The following is a 23,093-nucleotide window of genomic DNA, read 5'->3' as shown; positions in this document are numbered from 1 at the left end:
TATGATGAGTGAACAGATTTAAACTGAGAATGGGATTAGATCTAACAGGCCTAAATGAAAGGTGAGCAAAGGTAAGTGTCTCCAGTCTGAATGTAGAAAAAAAAAAAGAAGAACTGGGATAAATCTCTTTTTGTTTTTCTCCTACCCTTTCAAATTGAAACAATCTAGTGCTTGGCAGTATTTTAGGGTATTGGAGGTATGAGAGTGGTCTGCAGGGTACTGTGAGTAGAGAAAACAATTAAAGGTGTAGCCTGGGGCAGACACACCTCTTGTTTATAGAGCATTCCTGTGGGATGGAGACGTTGACAGGAGAAGGTACAGAGCCTAGGCTTACTTCTCAGACACAGGAGCACTGCAAGGATGCATATATTCATAATGTCATAGCTGTATTCAAAGCAAAGCGAGCTGTCAGGAAAATATCCCTATTTAGCAAACAGTGTGATTGAAACAACGTCACGGTGATTGTAGTTTGTAACAGATACACTCAAGATTGTTAAAATCACAAAAAAATATATATTTTATGTGATAAAGATCCATTTCTCAGCTTTAACAGATTTTTTGCTGAAAGTTGTATTTTTTTAAATGAACTATACTACAGATGTTGTATGTATCACTAAATCAACAGAAGGTAAGCGTTTGTTGTATTTTTGTAGCATTGGTACAATGGTATCTAAATGTCATAAAAATTACGCCATTTTGGACCATTTAACATAATTAACAAAATCTGCTAAAAGTGCTGTTTTTAGTCTGTCTCATTTGGACTGTTGTAATTTAATTTCAGGTTTCAGCCTTTTCATTGCTTGTGCCAAAGACATTTTGATGAAAGTGTAAAGACAAAATTTCTTCGATAATGATGGTAGTACAACAGCTAATGTGCACATTTTTCATTTTTCCAAAAGAGAATAAAATTGTTTGTGGACATATTTATGGAAAACTAAGCTTCAGGCCTGTCTGGGCGTTTCTCATGGCAGCGGTTGACTGACAGCTGAGAGTTGGCGTTGCTAGGAGACGCACTGTCAACTTCTATAGTGAGCTACTGACTGTCATAATCATACATCCTGCAAACTTGGATACAGGGCATTTTTACCCCTTTTTCAACAACCCCATAGCTATTAACTGTATCTTTAACATTAAACATGCAAGGTAGGCTAACTAGCTGCCACTTAGAAAAGTAGAAACTACTGTAGTTACCCTAGCTTGCTAATGTTAGCACTGATTCCCACAAGACATTAGGCCTACTTTTCATTCACATTAAAGGAGGGGTGGCAAGCTAGTGTTAGCCTTCCCTTTTTTGGGTGATAGCAAATAGCAAAACTGTGAAACTATTTCTATGACCTCCAGACTTCACACTGTTTGGATCATGACACAGAGTAACGTACAGAGTAGCGCAGTAACGTAGGGACTGTTCAAATCATAGATGGGACTAATGCCATGTTTGTGTCATATTGGAGTTACAATAAATACAAGTTCTCTCAATGTTGTAACTACGACTGGGAAAGTGGAATTTTTCTGAAACGTCCAATATATCCGACTTGGCACTTAATAATATGGAGGTACCTGAGAACCAAGCAAACATGGACTCATGTCAGCCAAAGTCCATTGTTCAGTGTAATTAAACCAAAATACAATGGATATAATGAAATTTTGCTAATTACACCATATTTTAAACCCTCATACAACCAACTTAGTTATCATACAGCTTTCCTGAATTGTTAGATAACATGAACACACATAAGTCCTTAACATGGGAATCTTTCAGAGCCTTTTTACATTTTACACATTTTACATAGTGTTAAATCAACATGATCATCGGCTAATAACGTCGGCGTGTGGCTGTCGGATTGGTGTGATATTAGTGCTCGCCCACACAGATGTTCAGTGTCTGCTGGAACCAAATATTCATCTCCCTGGAGAACAGTAAAGCAGGGGTTACTATCACTGCAGAACAATAAATAAAATGTAATTTTCTTCTTTTTGGTCATTACAGTTTTGTCCAAATAAGAGCACAAGTCCAAACAAACACCACTGATTTCTTAGTGGATGAATTTTCTTTCGTTCAACTTTAAAAGCAGACACTGCTGGAGATGTAGGTCATCGGGATTTTGACTCCAAAGTATAAATATCCTTGATTTCTTTCCCAGAGCTGTTCTGTGTTGTGGTGTTGTTTGTCACACTTAACATGTTGCACATCTTACAATGCCTCTGTTCTTTGTTTGGTAGATTTTTTTCACAGCTCTGAAAAGCAACATCAGAGAAAATGAACCGCTATTATCACTATCACAAAACACATCTATTCAAGGAGTAGTTTTCCAGCTGTCTACAGATTCCTCAGCTCCACTACAGTTTGGGCTTGAGACCGTGTTGTAGATCTCTCGTTTCCTGGGGCTTGCAGCAGCGCTTCTTCTTCAGAGTATCTCTTCATCTGTGCCCTCCTCTTCTCTCCTCTGTCTTTTGTATGATTTTTAAAAAAAATATTTATCCTTTATTTAACCAGGAAGTCCCTTGAGATTGAAATCTCTTTTCTCAGGGACACCTGGCCTAGACAGCACACCAGTTACAGTGTAAATAGAAATAAAACACAACAGATAGGGAATACAAACATCAAACACACAAGGAAAAGACTAAATCCAGCTCAAATAAGGCAGTTGCATCTCTCAGTTATATGGACTTTTAACATGGCTTTAAATTTTTCCAAGGGGACTAGATTATTAGGATGTAAAATGCTCTGCAGATTATTCCAAGTCCAGGGAGCATAGTAGAAGGCCTTTTTTTCCCAGTTCAGTGCAAACCCTTGGAACCTGGTAATGAAGCCACCTGGTGGAGCGAAGCTGAAGACTGCTGGAGATCTGCGTCAGGAGGTTACATATATAAGAGGGGAGTTTACCCAGCATGGCCTTGCACACAAAAATATACAAAAGAAGTTGTCTACAGAGACTTAGTGACAGCCAGTCTACCAAATAATGAAGCATACAATGATGAGTGCGGTAACCAGAGTAGGTTATAAATCGTAGAGCACTGTGGTACACAGAATCTAAAAGGTGGAGTGAACAAGAGGCAGCATGCATGTAGACAACATCACCATAGTCCAAACACTTAAAAAGGTGGCCTGCACAATTTTTTTCCTGGCTAACATGTTAAAGCAAGCCTTGTTTCGAAAAGAAAAACCTATCCTTAGTTTCAGCTTCTTCCAAGATTTTCAATGTGTACTTTGAAAGAAAGTTTCTCATCAAACCAGATACCTAAATACTTATAAGGGGACACTTTTTTCGATTGAGTCCCATTTTAAAGTGTAGAGATTTGTTTTACCGGGGGATTGGGAACGAGCCCTAAAAAAAATTAATGAATTTGCTTTTCTTTGTATTAAGAACTAGCTCATGTAGTGAGACTTCAAGCTGATGAAATGCTATCTGAAGCTCATTAATGGCTTGGCTCATAGAAGGGGCAACTGAGTACACTGCTGTTTGCAAGTCTTTCATAATGTTGTTTATAGATATAGAAAATAAAATAGGAGCTAAAATCGAACCTTGGGGGACACCCTTGGAAATCTCTAAAAAGTCTGATTTAAGACCATCTGTAAAAACACACTGTGTGTGCTCTGTGAGATAATTCTTCAGCCATTTTATAGCTGTGCCCCCTATTCCAATATCACTTAATCTATTTTGCAATACTTCATGGTCTAGAGAGTCAAATGCAGTTGACAGGTCAACAAATAAAGCAGCATAGTGTTGCTTTTTGTCCAGGGTATTGACAATATCATTTAATACCAGCATAGCTGCTGTAACAATGCTGTGCCCTGCTCTGAAATCTGACTGTAAATCTTTTCTGTAAAATGTCATGATCTGCTAGAAATTGTTTCAATCACCAGTTTACTTGAGCTTCCAACAATTTAGCAAGAATAGAGAGCTTGGAAATTGGGCAATAATTGTTAAGATCTGAAGGATCTCCACCCTTTAATAAGGGAAGCACATAGGCTGCCTTCCATAATTTTGGGATCGAATTTGTCTGTAGACTGCAATTACAGATGTATGCTATAGGCTTAGCAATAATTTCAGCTCTAACCTTTAATAGGAAGGGCTCTAGGTTGTCTGGTTCCAGAGACTTTTTTTGGATCAATAGCTTTAACAGCAATACAGATAGTCTCTTTTCAAAACAGGCGTCTTATGAACCAGCTCGAGGTGTCACAGTGCTGATTTAGACTCATTGAAAATACAGCCAGCTGATACAAATGCTTATTAAAAAGCCCAACTATATCATTTTCGTTCTTAATTTCAATTGAGTTTGATAACTTGCTTGAGCTGGGAGTCATTAGATGTTCCTAAGTCCCCTGGATGGTGAACGGAGGATCTTGGAAGTCTGGTTTATGAGATCAGTCTGGCCTAGTGAACTGTCAATGTTTACATTTCATAAACACAGTGTTATTTGAGTGGAGTGAAAAGCTGGATCATGTGTTTCAAAGCACTACGACGATATCAGTGCTGTCAGGAGCAGAGTATGAGCACCCGGGCTCCCCTGTCTCTCTTTCACTTGCTCTTCCTCTCTTCTTTCTTCCTTGATAAATGCTCTCAGTTCGTGTCACACTAATCTTCCATTTTCATATTAATTTTGACTTTATTGCTTCCAGATGAGACCCACTGGATCAAGAGATTAAAGCTGCCATAAATCTACAAACTTCCTTCACTCACCAGATAGCCACCCTGTCATTGTTTCATTATTTTTGAAAGCCTAACAGACAGAACTACTCATCTGCTTATTATTACTGCTCTTATTACGACAGTGTGTGTCGAAAAGAAAATGGAAGTGGTGAGGAAGTGGTTTCGGCAAGTTATTGGACAATAACCCTGCAGAATTGTTGCAAATATCACTACCCTCGCATGCTGAAAAATTATGCACAAGTGGCTCATGAAAAAAATCATTGAGAAAATTAAAACTGATCTAATCTCCCAGCCAAGTCTGTTTAAATGCATCCCTCCATCCATTCTGCTAGGCTTCCTCTTAAATAGGAGAGCCTGCGGTGCAGTTTGCTCATGAGCTTTATTGTTCTCATTAAAAAGACATCAGTTTTCCATTTCTTTCATTAATGGGTCAGGTGTTCCCTGGGCAAGTTCTGTGAGTCTTTCTGGGGACAGTGGAGAGCTGGTCACTGCAGTGCCTGGCGCTACCAGTCTGTTTCCCCTGCTGGTAGCGAGCCCTTGTTAGCAGTGAGCCTGTGCCAATTAGGCAGCAGGGGTCTGCCAGCCTCTCAGCTAATGACAAGGCTGCTGCTGGCCTGTCTCTTATTAGACCTGCCCCTGCCCCCCTGAACAGGAATAACTTCGGCCAAATGAAGGCTCCATCGTCTAGCTGGCCAAAATGTAACAGTTCATTTATTCTCCCCAAACATTTCTCCCAGTAAAGAAATAAAGCCTTTGAAAGGCCAGCCAGGGTGCTTAGTGGTTGATAGGAATGCCATTTAGGTCAAAAAGGGTTCCACTGCTTTGCGTTTGATTTATTGTCTCTTTTATATAGGAGGATAACATGAAAACTACAACACACATACTATATGTGCGTGAGACAGGATCCAGCACATTGGAATTCTGGAATTTCAGACTCCATCAACCCACACATCCATAATTTTAGTCCTGTACATTTCTGAATATCCGGTAGGGCAATTACCTAAAGTGTGCACTGATGGGTTGTTACATAAGTCACGTATAGTAGCTTATGCATTCAGTGCTTTTGTCCTCAGCTTCAAAAAATACACAAAATATGATTTTTATATGATTTGAAAGTCAAATTATCAGCTCTGCAGAGTTCATTGTGAGTCAGTGCAGGTGGATGAAGAAGTTGAACTAGCAAAGTTAAAGGAGAGATGTAACTTTTAACAAGTAGATGAATCTTCTGGAACAGACTTCCTGTCACTCTGCCAATCAATATGGCAGAAGTGTGGCTGACACTGTGCGGAAAGCTGAGAAATAGCAGAAAGGGGTCTGAAAGTTCACACCAGCCTGGTGATTACATGAGTATCTGAAGCTCATTGCAGAGAAAAGGTTTGATTACATGCATGATCCCTGAGGCTTTACTTTCACCTTTTAACTTGCAGAAATCTTTTAACAGGCCTCTGAACTCAAGTCTCCGAAGTGCACAACCATAAACAGATGAACATAAATTATCAGCAAGCAAGGTTTGCAGTCAAGAAGGATGTCTATCATGCAAAATAAATCACTTTATTTGAAATGATTTAACAGACTTTCTGAGTGTACAGTATAGGCTATTACAATATAATATCTTTCATTTGATGTTCAGATTTCGGTTACCAAAGCAACACTTCCTCCAAGAATTTTATCGGTCACCTGACTGTGGTTATAAACGGTGCTCTTTTTCTGTACAGTAAGCCTTGTCTTTCCAAGAAATGTTTACTTTGTCAATGAAAACCTCTTCCTGTGTTTACAACTTTCATTAGCTTCCCAAGGGGGTTGTTACTTGTGCAGCTAATCTATTTCTCTCTCTCTCTCTCTCAAATTCAAATATGAACACGGACATGATGGATATAATGTGCGTGCATGCACAAAGCTCAATAATTTTCAATTTAATCCTGCTTGAGGCACATTCAGACATGTTTTGTTATGACATTTAGATGCAGACCGTAGCATGTCGGCTTAAGGATATGTGTTTTCTGCACTGGCCAGAACTGCAGCAGCGCAAGGAATTTTCCAATAAATGTGATCATAATAAATCCATAATAAATGGTCGCATCATATTCTCAGTTAGTTTTGCTTTCCAGCCATGAAATTCTTTCTCTATGAAATCAGGCACAAGGTCATTGAACCCTGTTTTATTGTTTGTTTTTTTCATATCAAAAATGGATAAACTAACCTACTTTCATACAACGTGATATCCATTCAGCAGGCTGTTGTACATTTTAATTTCATGAAGTAATGTGCTGTTTTAGGGCCAGTTTCCATCATTCCAGTGATGCAATGCTTAGTGTTTAACATTGCAAAGTTGAATATGTAACTATTTTTATTTGTGATAGGAAAATCTATGGGTTTTGATGTATGTTCGTGTGAAAAGGAGCTCTCTGCCAGTGCTGTGTAGTTGTCCCACTGTGCAGAAACTGACATGGTTCTTACATGTGTCCCCCGTTGGTTCTCAGCAGGCCTGCTTGACTGTCTGTGCATTGGCCACAGAACTGTTTTTACAAGTGCAAAAGTCGCTGCTCCATTGCTCTGCAGCCCAACCGTATAACCAGGCTCTTTTCCTATTCTAGGGAAGTGGAGCGAAGGGAACGCCTCGTGCTCCCATTGCAACCTATTAAGTCTCTCCCGTCAGTCCAGCAGCAGAGAAAAAGACATACGGGATACTTTCCTGTCCCTCTTGTCTTTCTCTGTCCTCCTCATTTTCTCCCTCTGTGTCTTTCCTTCATTATCTTCCCGTCATCTTTCCTCTTTGTCCAGACTTTCACAGGCCCCATGCCCCCACCTCCCCCACCTCCCCCGCCCCCACCCTTGAACAAATATACACCAGTGGCTTGGGCTTTAGCAAATGTTGGCTGCCTTGCCACTGAATTCTCCGCACCTCATTTGAGACGGGCATCCCTTTCGCTCGTGGGTTTCTTGAAGGCCATCTCTAAGCTGGCCAGCCCAGCATGCTGCTGTGGACTGCCTGAGTGCCAGTGGGGTTTTTCCACTAACACTTGGCTGTCATGGCTATAACCAGAGAGCCAGACTGAGCAATGTGGTGACAGATGCCTTCTTCAGCTGCCTCGGCCCTTTGATTTTGGGAAGAATGCGGCTCTGTAATAACATACTGTATCTCCTATCTCTTGTATCTCTCTATTAAAGAAAGCTAGCATCCTTTGTGTGCATGGGAATGCAAAGGAGCTTGAATGTGTTCTGCTGTGTTAGCCTGTGCCCTGTTCTGTTGGAGGGATGCCTGGCTCCTTTGGGACTGCACAGTGAGGTGACCTTGATAGAATGAGAGGAGGAGTGAAGGGGAGAGTGGCACATCCCCAGCAGGTGCTGCACAACTGTCTGTGACACAGATGGGCAGGCACACACAAATCTGTGTGCATCATGCATACATTATGCAAATACACCTGTGTGTCAATGCATACGCATACATTAATGCATGTATGCATAAACGCATACACATACAGTTTCCACCATACACAAATTTATATAAAATAGAAGAGAATCTCAAGAGGCTTTCATCTTCTTTATTCTTTATTTTACCAGAAATGTTCAACTAAAGTAAATCATTTTAATTGTACACCAGTTTAGACTGATTAGAAGATGAGGGATGTATTGATCAGGTTTTTTTTTTTTTTTTGACTCGATCACGATCCAAATCCTTAACGTTGGGTATCTGCTGATACTGAATCTGATCCAATATGTTTTACTTCTTCTGCTGCTACCTGAATGGTTTGCACACTGCTCTTTAATAAGAAATTGAGAGGAGAAATTAAAGAGCCAATAACAAAGTTGTTAGTGTCTGAGCTTAATGAATCATTGTATTTTGTCAATTTGGGTGCCAGAACTCAGTTACTTGAGTTACAATAGCGCAAGCTATTGGGCACACTGCCTTGCTTTCGTAAAGGAGAGCAGCGCTGCAACACTAGCAGGCTGCGGTGGACAAAACCGAGTAGAGTTTAGAAAGGACCTGCATTTGATCAGTTTTATTTTAGTTGACACCGATATGCCTGGAGCAGTCCCGAAATCAATCCTTCCGCATCAGCTTGGGACATCTCCACAGAAAACTGTGCTTGGCTTGTTTTGGAGCGGAGCATATGATAACTCTATATGCTTTGTTGCAGTCTCGTGAGCATAACATCATAATAAAAGTTGTACATTAAGCACTTTGGCAGTGACATGTATTCGTCCAGAATGCTCTCAGCTGTCTTTCCCATTTTCTGGTAGTTTATGCTTTCAGCGGCTCCTCTCCGTAAAAGGGAGTGAAACGAGCAGCCTCAACAAGGCCTTTGGGAGCTGGAGAAAATCCGTGCTCGCGCAACAGACCAAACAGTAGCACTTGGATAGATTCTCTCTGCTCTCTATGAACGGACTTGGTGGAGATGAGTTTCTTCCTTGACCGGCTGGCTGCCCCGTTGCTCTGTCTGACCATCTGCGTCGCAGCTCAGCCCAACCCAATCCGGTTCAGCTCCTTTCCCATTCTCCTTTCCATGCACTGACATTTTTATCCTCCTATTAAAACTTTTAAGGGCCCATTATCTAAGAGGAAGGAATGTTGCTTTAATAGTGTGGTGGCTCCATGCTTAGGCCCCTTCTTTTCAGTTTGTTACCAACCAGCACTAGCTAGCTGCTTAATGTTCTCCAGCCAATGTCGAGCAAAGAGGGGACCGTCTCCCCTTTGAGACGTATGACAGCGGCTCAGCACGGACCATGAGCCCTCTTTTCACTGCCCCAAGCACTTAGAGCAGACTATAAACCCTTGGCATGCCTTCCACTACTTCAGCCCCATTGTTTCAGTCTCTCTGCTACATGGTTCTCAGGTTTAAGAGAGCTTGCAGTGCCGTGGTGAAGAACTTGTGGCCTCCTTGGATCTTTTGTTCGGGGATCACAGGAGTCGACATCTTAGCTGCAGCACCCATGTTAACTTTTCTTCTTTTGCGCAATTCCTCGTGTCATGTTAAAACTCATACCCTGCTGTTTTAAGTTTACTATTGTTTATTTTCTTGGTAGATTTTAGCTCAGAGCCTGTACTGTAGCTCCTGCGCATAACATGTGATCCAGTTGAATTCCTTTTTTCATGATACAGATGATGTACTGTATCAGAAAATAGGTTTTCAGTAGATTTTTACAATGTATTAAGAGCTTGTCTGGTTCTGAGAGTGCAGGATGAAAAGTTTTTTCATTCGTAGCTCACAAGCTATAGCTTAAATTACTAGCCGCTGCCTTAGATAGTGATTTGAGCTCCAATCAATCTCTCCACACAGGTATCCATTTACTGACTTGCCTACAGGAGTTGCCATCATCAGTAAATCCTTATGTACGTTCACTTCTTTCTGGCCTGCTGGTTTTTAGAAAGGCAGCAGTGTGATGTGACCTGGACTTAATGTCCTGCAGGCATGGAGGCTGATCTCACATATTAAGTTGAAGTCCACTCAGTCAATGACAGAAACACAAATTGATTTTGCTTCAAGGCAGCTAAAAAGGATTTACAGTGGTCACTTTATCCCCAAGGATCATGCTGTTGTTATTTTTTTAAGGTAAGAATAAGAAAGATAAGCACTGGACATTCGGCGTACTCATCAAGATTTTATGGGTCACAAGAGACAAATGTATCTGCCCTCATGGTATATTCTTGAAGATTTATTTTTGATAATAAACTCAAAATAAACCTGATTTCTGGCAACAAATGCAACACATCACTCTTGGCATGCAATTAAATGCTCTTATTGGTCATTCAATCATGCAGTCAAATGATATTTGGATATTTGGATCTATTAAAAGAATAGTTTGACATTTTGGGAAATACACATATTCGCTTTCTTGCCAAGATTTAGATGAGGATATTGTTACCACTGCCATATCTTCATGGTAAATATTAAGCTACAGCCAGCAAGCCTTTAGCTTAGCTTAGCACAAAGACTGGAAACGGGGAAGCAGATAGCCTGGCTTTTATCCAAAGGTAACAAAATCCACCTACCAGCACTTCTTAAGCTTACTAATTAACACATACTAGTAACACTAACACATATTATATCTAGTCTGTTTAGCCTGTGCAAAAGCTGACTTGTAAAAAGGACTTTTTACAACATTTTACAGGGTGGAGGCTGTATGAGCATGTCAGTTAGTGAGCTTCAGAGGTGCAGGTAGGCAGATTTTGTTACCTTTGGACAGAGCCACACTAGCAGTTTACCCCTGTGCCAAGCTAAGCTAACTGGCAGCTGGTTATAGTGTCATATTTGGCGAACAGACATGAAAGTGGTATTGATCTATTTATCTAACTCTTGGCAAGAAAGTGAAAAAGCGTATTTCCCAAAATGTCAAACCTATCCTTTAACACACATGCCATTACCTATAGTGTAAAAGGAAAACAAAGGTTTTATTGGCTTCTAGCAACAACATCACCTCTTCGTTTTGGGTACAGAGGTCATGACCTGTCCTGGGAGGATAAAGTTGTGGTTACTTTGCAGAGGGAACACTCCCACTTGTTTCTTGGTTAATTGCAGTGTTCCCTTTTTTTACCACAAGCACAGTAGTTTTGATGACGCCTGTCCATGTTGAGCTGTGTGAAAACCCATATCCACTCTGGTCTGTCCCTCAGTAGCTATTTGAAAGTCTCCTTCTCAATTCCAAGACTTTGGACTCTATTTCCTGTCCAGTTCTCTGCCTATAAAGTGGTCTGTGATAGTTTTTATTAGTTTCTACATATAGAGTTGTGTTTTATGGGTCAGCAGATTGTTTTAGTGGATCATGGCACATATCTAGAGTTTCTTTTTTCTAATTTCTCTCCTTCACTTTCCTGTCCACCTCCTTATGAAAGGCTGTTTTCTTTCTGCTTACCATCATTTAGTAATGATAAAAACTGGAGGCCTTTGGCAGCCAGTTAAGAGAGAACTGCACACAGTGGATGATAGCTGGGCCTGGCCTGGAGAAAAGGGCCATTGTGTCAACACTTTGGCTTTTATTGGTCCTCAGAGAGATGAAGGCCCAGGTTCTGGCCCCAGCCCGACATGTTATTGATGGATAAGTCTGTAGCATTCGAGGAGAGGGGCTGCATAAAAATGAAGAGGGAGTGGAGTGAGTTTTGGGATGCATAATACAACCTTAGTAAGTAATCTTTAGTCCACTGGGGTTACTTAGTTGGAAATTCAATCCTCTGTTAAGTTCATGTTTCTTGCTCTGCCCTCATAGACACAAAGGCGAGGAAAGGGACCACTGAATTCCACATCCTACTTAAATATCCACATGACTCACTGTGAAATTTGCAGCACTTTAAAGCAGCTGCTCTGTTGATGCTCATTCATGGTCACTTCACTCCGTCCTGCCGTGCCTTTTTCTTTCTGCCTCCAGAGCTTAGGCGCTGGCCCAGTGTTTGCTCAGTGCTGAGTCTTTGTGTAGCAAGGAAGGCTGTAGCTGCAGTTAGTGTCTTGATAGCTCAGCCCGTCTGCAAGAGTGACAAGAACTCAGGCAGTAAAAGCTGAGAGGATTGTATGACCTTGTGACACTTCTTGACAGACTTAAAGCGACAGAAAGTATTTAACCAGGAGGTCAGAATCGCTCTTGCTTCGTCAGCTCGTTGAAGTAACGAAAGATTCAAAAATAGATTTCTGACACGAGTTGCGAGTGGAAATGTACAGAAGGGCAGGTTGAGTTTTTAGCAAAATGTGTGGAAAACAAGAGGACATAATTAAAAGAGGTTACGGAGGCATGAGTTAAAGCATATGTATAAGTAATTAAGGATAGAATGATTTGAAATCCTGTTTCTGTCAAGCGGAGATTGTTTTCTCATTGTAGCCCTTGAGGCAGGTGCATGGAAACTGTATGACAGCACACGGTTGTCAAGACTGATACAACTACATTTGGACTATAGAGGAAGAGTGCACAAGGTTATATGAGCTTTTCTAGGTGTTGACACTTCCACACACATATGCAAATACTTATTTATAGCAAAAAAAAGTTGTCTAATTAAGAAAGTTAGACCTCCAAACACCCTTCAGTGCAACTGCAGATTTAATGAGACATTAATGGAGATGTCTTCTTGCTCACTGCCTCCCCGTTCACCAGGAGAGAAGGAAAAGGAGAGGGATCAGTTTGGTTTTTAATGAGCCAGAGAGCTGGGGTTTGTCACTGCATCTTTAGCGGTGGCAGTGTTTCACAACAAATAATTCAAATATCAGTCTTCTCCAGCAAAAAGCGGCTATCTTTATTACAGTACGGAGCAAAGCAGAGGGAGTGCTGCCTCTGTTTTTGTAATAATTCATGACACGAGGGTCTCAAGTCGTGAAAATGCATGCTGGGTGTCTGTTGTACCCTTTCATCAAGCATTTATACATCACACAGAAATTATGCATCTCTGTGTGCCATGTTTAGCAAAGCTCTGAATATGAAAAGCCTCTTTTAGTAATATCTTAGTTTAGTGTTTTTCTTTTTTTAGACGTTTGTCACATTCTTATTGAAGTACTTCAACCTTGATGACTCATGAAAATGTACACTAATGCCCTTATTTTACTCTCTTTTGGTCTCTTCAGGGAGAATTTAACCAAGGAGTTTTTTTTTTCCTTCTGTGTGTTCCTCCTTTCTTTTCTTTATGGGGATTACCTCAATTAAAATTACAAGTCTACGGGATCAGCTCCTGCTGGGAGTTTTATCCTTTGTGTAGGCAGCCTCCTTTTTATAGCTTGAAACAAGTGAACATGTTCCAACAAGTGCTTGAATCTTTGTAAAGAGGTGCCGGGCATGTCATTCACCAGCAGTAGGCATATATGTGACTGAGGGTCAGAATGCGTGACAGGCATTTGAATATTTTTACTCCTCTTACCAGCTATTTAATATCTAATTTAAAACCAAAAACTCTTAGTTTACTGAGTGGGCTCTGGCTTTAAAAACAGTGTGTGATCTGTGTGGTAGTTAAGAGATAAACTCTCTCTCCTGGTGTTGCTGTTTCCTTCACAGCACGACCAGAAGGCGCAAAGGAGGGACCCACCTGCATGGACAAGAATCACGGCTGTGCACACATCTGTAGGGAAACACAGAAGGGTGGCATCTCCTGCGAGTGTCGACCTGGATTCCAGCTGACCCGTAACATGAAGGACTGCAAATGTAAGTCGTCTCAAGCTCAAGCTTAGTTCCCCTGCATGAAAGACACACACACACACACACACACACACACACACACACACTCATGGGGAAAACACACCAGAAGGAGGATTTATAGGCTTCTCATGAAAAGGTGATTGAGGTTGGAAACCTGCCGATGATGGATAATTGCTCTCATTCCACAAATGCCTTCCAACAGATTTAAAGTAGGCTACTGACATTTACATTACATTACCGAGCCGTGACTAATCTTCCGAACAGTCCTTGTAAAGAAAAACGTGTTTATCAAATAAGGAATGATCATTTACACAACCAGGGCAAGTGTGGAGGTTACTCGAAGGGGACCGTTCTGACGGACAGCGCACACTTCCTGTTGCTGTGCAACGGAGATCATCCTGTCAGAGCTGGGGCCAGGGCTGATGGGGGATTTGTCTGTGTTTGGATAAGGATTGGAGAAGTGTTATTCTATAGTTTTTCTGTGACAGCCCAGGAAAAGGGCAAAAGGCGCTGGGATGGTAGGGTGCAGACAGGATGGCGGTGGAAGCCTCGGCTCACTCGTGCTCTTTTTCACTCTGTCATCACAGGTGTGTTAAAAGTGCCAAGGTTAATGCTCCCTTCATCCGCCAACACATAAATGTATTTGCACTTAAAGATTTGCAAAGACACACATATATATATATATATATATATATATATATATATATATATATATATATATATATATATATATATATATATATATATATATATATAGACTAGAAATCTTAGTCTCTCCATCGTTTCTGTGTATTTAATAAATGTCATGAATTGTAAGGAAAAAGCTGTATTCACTTTATTTTTTTGTCCATGCTGCAGTACAAGTGACCTGCATTAAAATGAACACTGTCTCAGTAGCTTATAGACTGACGCTTTTATCCAGACAGTTCAGCCTCTTGCTCAAAACTACCTCAAAGGCTGCTGTAGTGTTTAAAAATGTGACCTCTGTGTCCTCTACAACTCAAATGTTGATCAAAAGATTTAGTCTTGGAAGGAATAAAGCTGTGATAGAATAGTCGTTAGAAATACACCATTCGATTCACTACTTGAGGAGGTAAATATATAAATCAAAGCATGGCACCGTCATATTATGGTGCACAGATTTTGTCCTTAATTGGGAAGTCCAGCTATACACTGCTTTTAATAAGCAACCAAAGTACTATCAGGCAATTATCAAAAAATGAGTTTAACAATCATTTTGCTAATAGCAAATACTAACACTGGTGTGCACCTGCAGTAATTTGAGCATGTTTTTTCCATACTGTTTAGAAGTGACTTTGATAATCCAATCAATTTTTCCATTTGTAGTTCTGTAATTTTGCTACCAGGTCTATTCTATACACACAACTATCTATTGCACACATCTATTGCACCATCCTGGAAGAGGGATCCCTCTGAGGGGAATTTTGAGGGGAATTTTTCCACAGAAGATATACAAATAAAACAAAATAATACAAATAAAAAATGTACTTGACTTGACAGTTGAGGACCTCCACCATATCCCTCTTCATGCATAGTATGTCTCCTTGAAGCCCTCTGAAGAAGGACTGAATGCGGTCTCAATTGATCCCGCAATATTTACATTATGGAGCAGGGAAGGAATGTATTATCCTGGGGCATCCTGAGGTTCCAGCTGCAGACCTTTTGTTTCATGTCATACCCTTCAACTTTCAAATAAAATGCATTAAATGTCCCAAAAATACGTAACAAGAGTGTGTATTATCCTGTATGCGCAGTTTATATTAACTATGTGCTCTCTGATAGTGACGTGTAACTACGGGAATGGGGGTTGCCAGCACATCTGCGAAGAGACAGACCATGGCCCTAAGTGTTCGTGCCACATGAAGTTTGTCCTGCACAGCGATGGAAAGACTTGTGTAGGTGAGTCATTTCACCCAGATACAACTACCAAAGGCAAGAAATAATGGCTTTTGAATGAGAAAATGTAGAACCACAAATGATTAGTTCAGTACCCAATTTCCAAAAGCAAGTTTAATTAATGTTTGAAACGAGGTTTGTGGTGATAAAATGCAATTTGAAATACAGGCCTTGTTACAGTAGCTGTACGCCTGAGTCTTTTCTTCTTGATCTGTGACATACAAGGACAAAAGGCTACCACCCACTGTGCTTTCCCCTCTGCTGCTGCTCCAGTAACCTCTCGCTCCCTGCATCTGCTTTGGCTTCTCTTCCTCCTCCTCCTCCTCCTCCTCCTCTTCACTGGACACTGAGCAACAACTCTCCCTGTCCCTCTCTGTTTCTCCATCCATGCAGTCAGACGCACACCCTCTATTAGCCCTTGGGTCAATTCCTCCACTGCTCTCCATTGGGGATTAACTCACACCTGACCTAACCTTCCACTGGCATTTATCAGTGTTTGCCTCAGTTGACTTAAGTTGAGTAAAAATCATTCAGCTACTCAGGCATATTGAACCGTTCTGAAGGGCAGTTTTCCATCAGATGGGACCTGCAGGCACAGAGAAGTCAGAGCTCAGGTCTCGATAAACATGTACGCATCGTGTTTAGCCATGCAGAATTGCACAGACATTTCATCCAATAATCTTGGACAACATTAACAATAAAGCTGGTCAAGCGTAAAACTGAGACTGGCCATTACTGTAGACAGGGCTTTATTTTATCTGCTTGTTTAACCAAAGTGTCACTAATAGTTTCTGTATACGGTACAAACCCGTTAAAACCAATTTAGGTGGTACTTTGCAGTGTTAGTAACTTGGATTTATGATGGAAGCTTCAGCAAGTTGGATGGGACATTTTCTCGTTGTCAGGAAGACAAACATAGTAATAGAATTAGAAGCTACGCCTGCAGAGCAGACTGCTGAGGTGGTTGCTTGGTTTCGGAGGCTGTTAAGTTTGAGAGGTTGGTTTGGGTAGCGGCTGATTAGCTCAGTGTTTCTGGATCCTCTTTATTACCGCAGCCCTGATGAGAGCCAAACCTATGTCAAGGTCTGGTCAGCCAACCTGTCATTATTGCTGTACCCTGCTAGGCCAAGGGGATGCCACAAAGTTGACCGCAACCAAATTATATGTCTTAGCCAGTCGTATTCCCAAGGCAGAGCAAATGTACATTTGGTGTGCCAGATTAGGAAGCAGTCAGCCAGTTAAAATCTCTGATTTCCCCCACAGAGTCTGGGGATACAGAGGGCTGCTCTGTGGTCGACAGTGGGGCGCTCCATCTCCCAGACACTCTTACTAGTTAATAAAACCTCAATAAAACAAATAATCTGCCAAATGAACCACTGATGAGAGAGTGAGTGACAAGAATGTTGGAAGACCTTCAGTAAAGCACCACTACTGTGGAGTAGGACTGTAACTGTGTGGGGTTTCCACCATAAAAAATGATTCAAATGAAATGTATGCTGAAACTGTTTGTCACTTCAAAAACTGCGTGCCAGATTTTAATACGGTAATCCTATCCTTCTGGCAAACAATTATGTTTTTTAATAAATATGACATCTGCTGCCTCGAAGACACTGCTTTGAAGAAAGAAATGTCATTTTTATTTATTTTAAGCCTTAAAACAAATACTCTCTCATCTGCCCAAGAAGTCGTGTTCTAATCCTGAAGTTTCAAATAGCTGTAAATGTCATAAACAATGTAAAAATGGCTCGCTGGGGTTGTTGTATTTTTACACAGCGTCTGTATGGCACGTAGTGATAGTTACCACTCTCTCACTGCATTCAGAAATAGTATGTGATGTATAGAGTTTAGAGGGTATCCATAGCAACCACACAAAGTGAAAACAATACTCATCAAGACTCTGCGTAGTATATCCAAAAGGAACATGGCACATGATTACAAACCAGCGTATGCCTTGTCAGTGGCTTTGTTGTTAGTCTGGTGGGCTCTTTCAGTATGCTGCTGCTTCACTGTTCAATCTATCTTGTGGGGTGTTTCATATGCATTCTGCCACATTTTCATTCATTTTGTGGTGTCTCTTCACAACCAGGCTTGGTCTGCATTTTGTAATAATACACCATGCTGCTCTGTTTGGAAATGTTGGTTCTTTATTCTTCCTGTCTCATCTTTGTTGATACTGGGCATCCTGTAGGTAGGAATGTTAGTGTCAGTTGGGTTGTAGATAGATGGCACACATGGACTGTTCTCTCTCATACACACACACACGCTCTTAGTCGCATGTTTGACTGAAACAGACCTAACAAAATCAGTTTTATTTTTGCATTAGATTTCTGTGTATCAAGTCAGTTCAAATATCAGAAAGAAACAGCCATCATGTGGAAGCATTCATGCTGTTAGCACAGCAAATCATAAACATTCACAAATAGCAGGCAGATGCAGACATGCTCAGGAGTTCAATCATCTGAAGAGTTGGCCACACTATGCCAGACACACACACACACACACACACACACACACACACACACACACACACACACACACACACACACATACACACACACACACTCACTCGTACAGAAACCCGTACAGAAAGAGGACGAGAGATGCATTTTATAATGCAAACAGAAAGCTATACAAACAACCACACAAACATACAGTACACCTCCAGCATGCATGCATTACATGCATGTAAACATATGTAGTCTACATGCATATGCCCATAACATAAACACAGTGTGCTCTCATTACGGGTGGTCTGCGCATTCATGCTGATGAATTTAAATGTATCTCACAAGTGCCCTTTCCCCTAACTGCTGAGAATTGTTGTTTCTGGATGTTGCATGTTGAGATTCGGACCTGTTGGTCAAACAGTGGCAGTCGATGTAAACTGTGCATGCTTTGTGGTGTTTACTTGTTACTGTCAGAGCTGAGCTGAGCATTTATTTCTTCATCTGGCACCTCAAAAGAGTTTTGGCCCTGTAGATATCATGATGATGAATCCATTACAGTACCTGCTTTAATAAACACAATTGAAATGGTATAGGATTAAATACAGAGTATACAAGTATTCTATTTTCTTGGGGTGTTAAAATGCCTAATCAGTCACCCCATCTGTGTCATAGATGGTTCACATACCAATATGTGTACAATATAGTTGAATATATGTTTCAGATACAGTTTGGACAATTAATGCTAAATATACACACAATGGACTGTAAAAATGGGAGTATTTGGTAAATTGGGCTTGAAGAATTTGTTGAATTAAAAAAAACAGTCAATTTAAATAATTAAAAATTAATTTGATATTAATTTTAGGTAAAAAGGAGAAAAATACTTTCTGAAATCATTTTTTTAGTGATAGCACATAAATTGCACAGCTGGGCCACTGACAGTTTTTACAGACTTGACGTAAGAGCTTAGCAACATTAATTCTGAAATGATCTGACCATAAAAGACACCATAAAGCACAGACATGAATCTGGCTGTCTCTGTCTTTCAGCTTGCAGCACTAACCACCACTCGCTCTGTCTGTCAAGGCTTGCAGTACCCATACTAACTAGCAAAAGCCTCATCTCGCACACAAACAACACTGCACTTTGTTTGCATTGTGTGGAATATTTATTTTGCATGACTGCATGTTTTTGAGGTAACACTTTTGCCTTGAGATGTCACCCTTTTCATTCTAGACAAGGACCTGTCATCATCAGTTTGTTGTTAAGATTTGGAAAAATAGTCACTGCTGTTTGTTCAGTTGCCAGTAAGAGGCTGTCTCTCTCTTTTTCTTTTTTTTTTGTTTGCAACAAACATAATGTCATTCTCTCATGTCATTATCACCTCCTGCAGACATAAATGGACATTAATGATTTATTTAACTCAGGAGAGATGATCCCTTCTCAGATTAGTTCTTGTCTGCATTGTCAAGCTCACATGATTTACATAACACAAAAATGCTACGAGGTTCAAGTGTATGGAGAACTAAAGTGGTGTTTTTACAATGTGTGCGTGTGTGTGGGTGTGCGCGTGCATGCAGGGGAGAGGAGTGTCCAGTCCCCGCCAGCCCCACAGCTGTTCCCCAATGGTAAATATGTGTTCCTCTGACTCCTCTCTCTGGGGGTCTGTGGGTGCGGGGAGTAGAGGAAGCTAACCTAGCAGACACTGAACAGGCCCTTCCACTCCCAACATGGGCATCATCCTTCTTGACCCTTGACTTCTCTGACTCCCCCCCTCCCCCTCCCACCTTCCTCTTCTTTCTGTGAATGCCCTCTCAATAATAACCGCTGCCTGTGTCAAACCACACCTTTTCAAAACACAGCTGCAAACAGGGTGCCTCTTACAAGCAGTATGAACATTACATAAAGAGATAAAGATATATTGTAGGTAATATTACCCAATGGTAAGATTTTTCTCATCAGAATCTCCCTTCTTGAAGTCTGTTTGATTGATCTATTAGGATGTATTAGCATGAGCACAAGGAGCCTTTAACAAAGGTCCAAAACCCATCAATTTAACTGTGATGGCTTTTAAGAGACAGACCAAAGACTTTGGTTTTATTTGTGTTTGATCAGGGTGATATGAGGGGAATTGCACTTGCACCGTTTCAAACACTTGGCCATGGTGTTCCTAAACTACATCATCACGGCCTATTAGCTTTGGTGAGGGAGCCAATAATATGTCCATGATTTAGTGCTACAACATACAAAAGATAAAACCAGTGCTGAAAGAAATACCCAGGGTCCTTTTACTTAAGCCAAAGTAGTAATACAATAGTATAAAAATATTCTTTTACAAGTAAAAGTCCTGCATTTAAAATTTTATTTGATTTTACTTTTACCCCTTTTCTGAGTATACTATTATCATGTTAGGTGGCGATCATTTTTTTTACTACTTTATATACTGTTGGGTAATAAAATTTAAAGCATCACATCATATAAGATGATGATATGTTTAGGATGTTTGTGACTAGTAACAATAGCTGTGAGATATGTGTAGTGGAGTAAAAGGATGCTTCACATGAAAATACTCAAGTAAATAGCAGAGAAATATTTATGTGATTCCAAACATAATTAGTTTCACTATATTTATAGTAAAATGAGCAATGTAGCACAGTTGGGGAAAGTGAAAAAAGAAAAGTATTGAAACTTTGCATTTTGATAATATCACAAATGCAATTCAGCCTAATTTTCAGTATGATTTGTTTTTTAATAGATATGGCAAAGATGCCAGGAAAAATAAACTCATACGGTAAATCTGTGAGGATGTACGGTATCAAGCCTTGAATCATCAAAGAGATTTACGATTTAATTATACCATGTAAGAGACTTAGGGAGGAGGCTTCCTCTCAGAGGAGTCACTCGTCCAAGGTAAGGAAGTGAAACAATAGTTTTTTAAGTTAGTATTTGTTACTACTGGACTATGTGTACATGAACACTGAGTTCCCCCCATGCTACAATATAACAGTCTGACCTATTTCAGGATTTTGTGTCCTAGTTTCTGATTTTTTTTTTTCTCAGAAATGGAAACATTAGGAGCAAGAGGCATATTTTGCTTTCTGCTTTATCACACTAATTTCCTTATTTCTTGTGTTAATGAACCACTCTGAAACCATTTGTGGTTTTACTTTCACAGTTGCACCTCAAGAGAACATTAGCAGACTGGTTTTATTATCTTATTGTGTGGTTTTATATTACCGAGCGAGCATCCACCTCAGAGCTTTAGTTACGTTTTTGTCTGATAACCCATATATCTTCTGAGTATCCTTACGCTAGCTGCATGTTTGCTGTTTGGTCAAGAAAATACAGTATTTTCTCTAAAAAAAAACAACAACAAAAAAACAACAAAAAAAAGACCTAGTTCACCAAAGCCATTAATTCCCAGTGAACAACACTCAGGGAAACTCCGCCTTGTGCCTTTTTGTGGATTTTGTCCACTTGCCCGTTGACGTATTTTGTGTGCGGTCATTATAAATGACTGATGACAAGTTGCATTGAGGTTGCTTGTCAACAGTTCTGATGTAAGTGAAGAAGTGCTGCAGCTAGAAATCCTGTGGCTTCTGTTAAAGGATTATGTACACTGTCTGAACCTCACTGTATGAAACATATACTGTCAAGGCTCAGCATTAGACCAAACAGACTAGACATCATATTGGGGAATATTTACAAAAGTCTGCCCACTGTTACAGTAATTGCGGGTCCCGACCCGGTGCACTGTAGAAGGGGCTGATCTGCATCCAAAACACACAAACCCACGCACATACCAGAGAGCGTGTGTCTCTGCTCTGTCTTCACAAAACCATAATGTCAGAAATATTTCTTTGCTCTCTTAACACATGATCATTACAGTTTGGTGAGATGGCTGCCTGACTAAGCGTTTTGGAGGCATGTCCTGACACTGTCTTATCATCTCATCTGCCAACTGTCTCTGCTCACACTTTGCAATTATGTGCACTCACAGTGCTGCACTCTCAAGCCTGGGGTTGGGAGTTGGGTATTAACTGGAAGGCCCCCCTCTGCCCATTGTGAGCCATCGTTTTCCTGCAAAGGATTAGAGGCAGAATTGCTTTGTTCTGCCGACTACAGGGAGTAGACAAAATAATGTAAACACCTCACAGAAAAGGATTTCAACTTTGAACACAATGGCAAACACTAGTATAAGGTGGGTCATATTAGGCTGTAAGCATTTGACAGCTAAAAGAGGCAGGTCAAAACTTCAAAATGATTGAAGTTATCCAGGGCAACAGCCTCATAAATCATGACCATATATACCAAATGCATACAAACTAATGACAAAGGAGAGTAGCAGCTAGAAGATGAAACCGACTAACAGGGACGTGATGAACATATACAGTACAATCAAGTATAAAGCAGGATCACAAATACTGCTAAGTACCATGTAACCTAAGACAACCCACTTTTATAGCAGTGTTTGCAATGTTGATTTCAACTGTTTACCTTATTTTTTCGGCCCCCCTTGTATTCATCTGTACCTGAAATGTGTCCCAGTATATTCATGCATCATGTTCAGCCTTCAGCAACAACATCCACTGGACTGTGAAACGGCTATAAAACATAAAATTACATCAGCGTAAGCACCTGTTTTGCTTTGATACATAATTTCAGGTCTATAGTTGAGTTTTTTATTTGAGAGAAAGAGCTTTAAAAAGTTTCATTATGGCCGCTGCAGGCAGTGCAGTTTTAGATTTTAAGTGAAGAGGATTAGGTGTTTCCCCAAAGGGATCCTCATTCTCTATAAAAAACCAGTGCAGCTGCATTCCCTCTTTAGTGCCACGTGTTAGCTGCCATCTCCTTGCCCATGTGGAGTCTTTGACTAGTCCAGCTGTGCTGGCTCCTTCTTAGAAGAGTCGCCAGCCAGCATCCTACAGTCCATCAGAGATAAGTGATGAGCTGTCTGGAAGACCAGTTGCCT

The 23,093-nt window shown here is 40.6% G+C and overlaps 1 protein-coding gene across 2 annotated transcripts in view; it reads left to right on the top strand.

Moving 5' to 3' along the window:
• The window catches only part of scube3 (signal peptide, CUB domain, EGF-like 3), a 72,951-nt gene that overhangs the window by 31,568 nt on the left and 18,290 nt on the right, over positions 1-23,093 (top strand). The window contains exons 5-7 of one of the 2 annotated variants that reach the window (XM_044350716.1): positions 13,617-13,763; positions 15,561-15,677; positions 19,702-19,749. In XM_044350716.1, coding sequence (XP_044206651.1) covers positions 13,617-13,763; positions 15,561-15,677; positions 19,702-19,749 — 312 coding nt within the window. The remainder of the gene's footprint in view (positions 1-13,616; positions 13,764-15,560; positions 15,678-19,701; positions 19,750-23,093) is intronic. The other variant, XM_044350718.1, reaches the window with a different exon arrangement.

The sequence above is a fragment of the Thunnus albacares genome, chromosome 5, assembly GCF_914725855.1.
Source record: "Thunnus albacares chromosome 5, fThuAlb1.1, whole genome shotgun sequence".
In the NCBI taxonomy this organism is placed as follows: Eukaryota; Metazoa; Chordata; class Actinopteri; order Scombriformes; family Scombridae; genus Thunnus; species Thunnus albacares.
The sequence above is the reverse complement of the archived record's forward strand: the minus strand, read 5'-3'. Positions and strand labels throughout refer to the sequence as shown.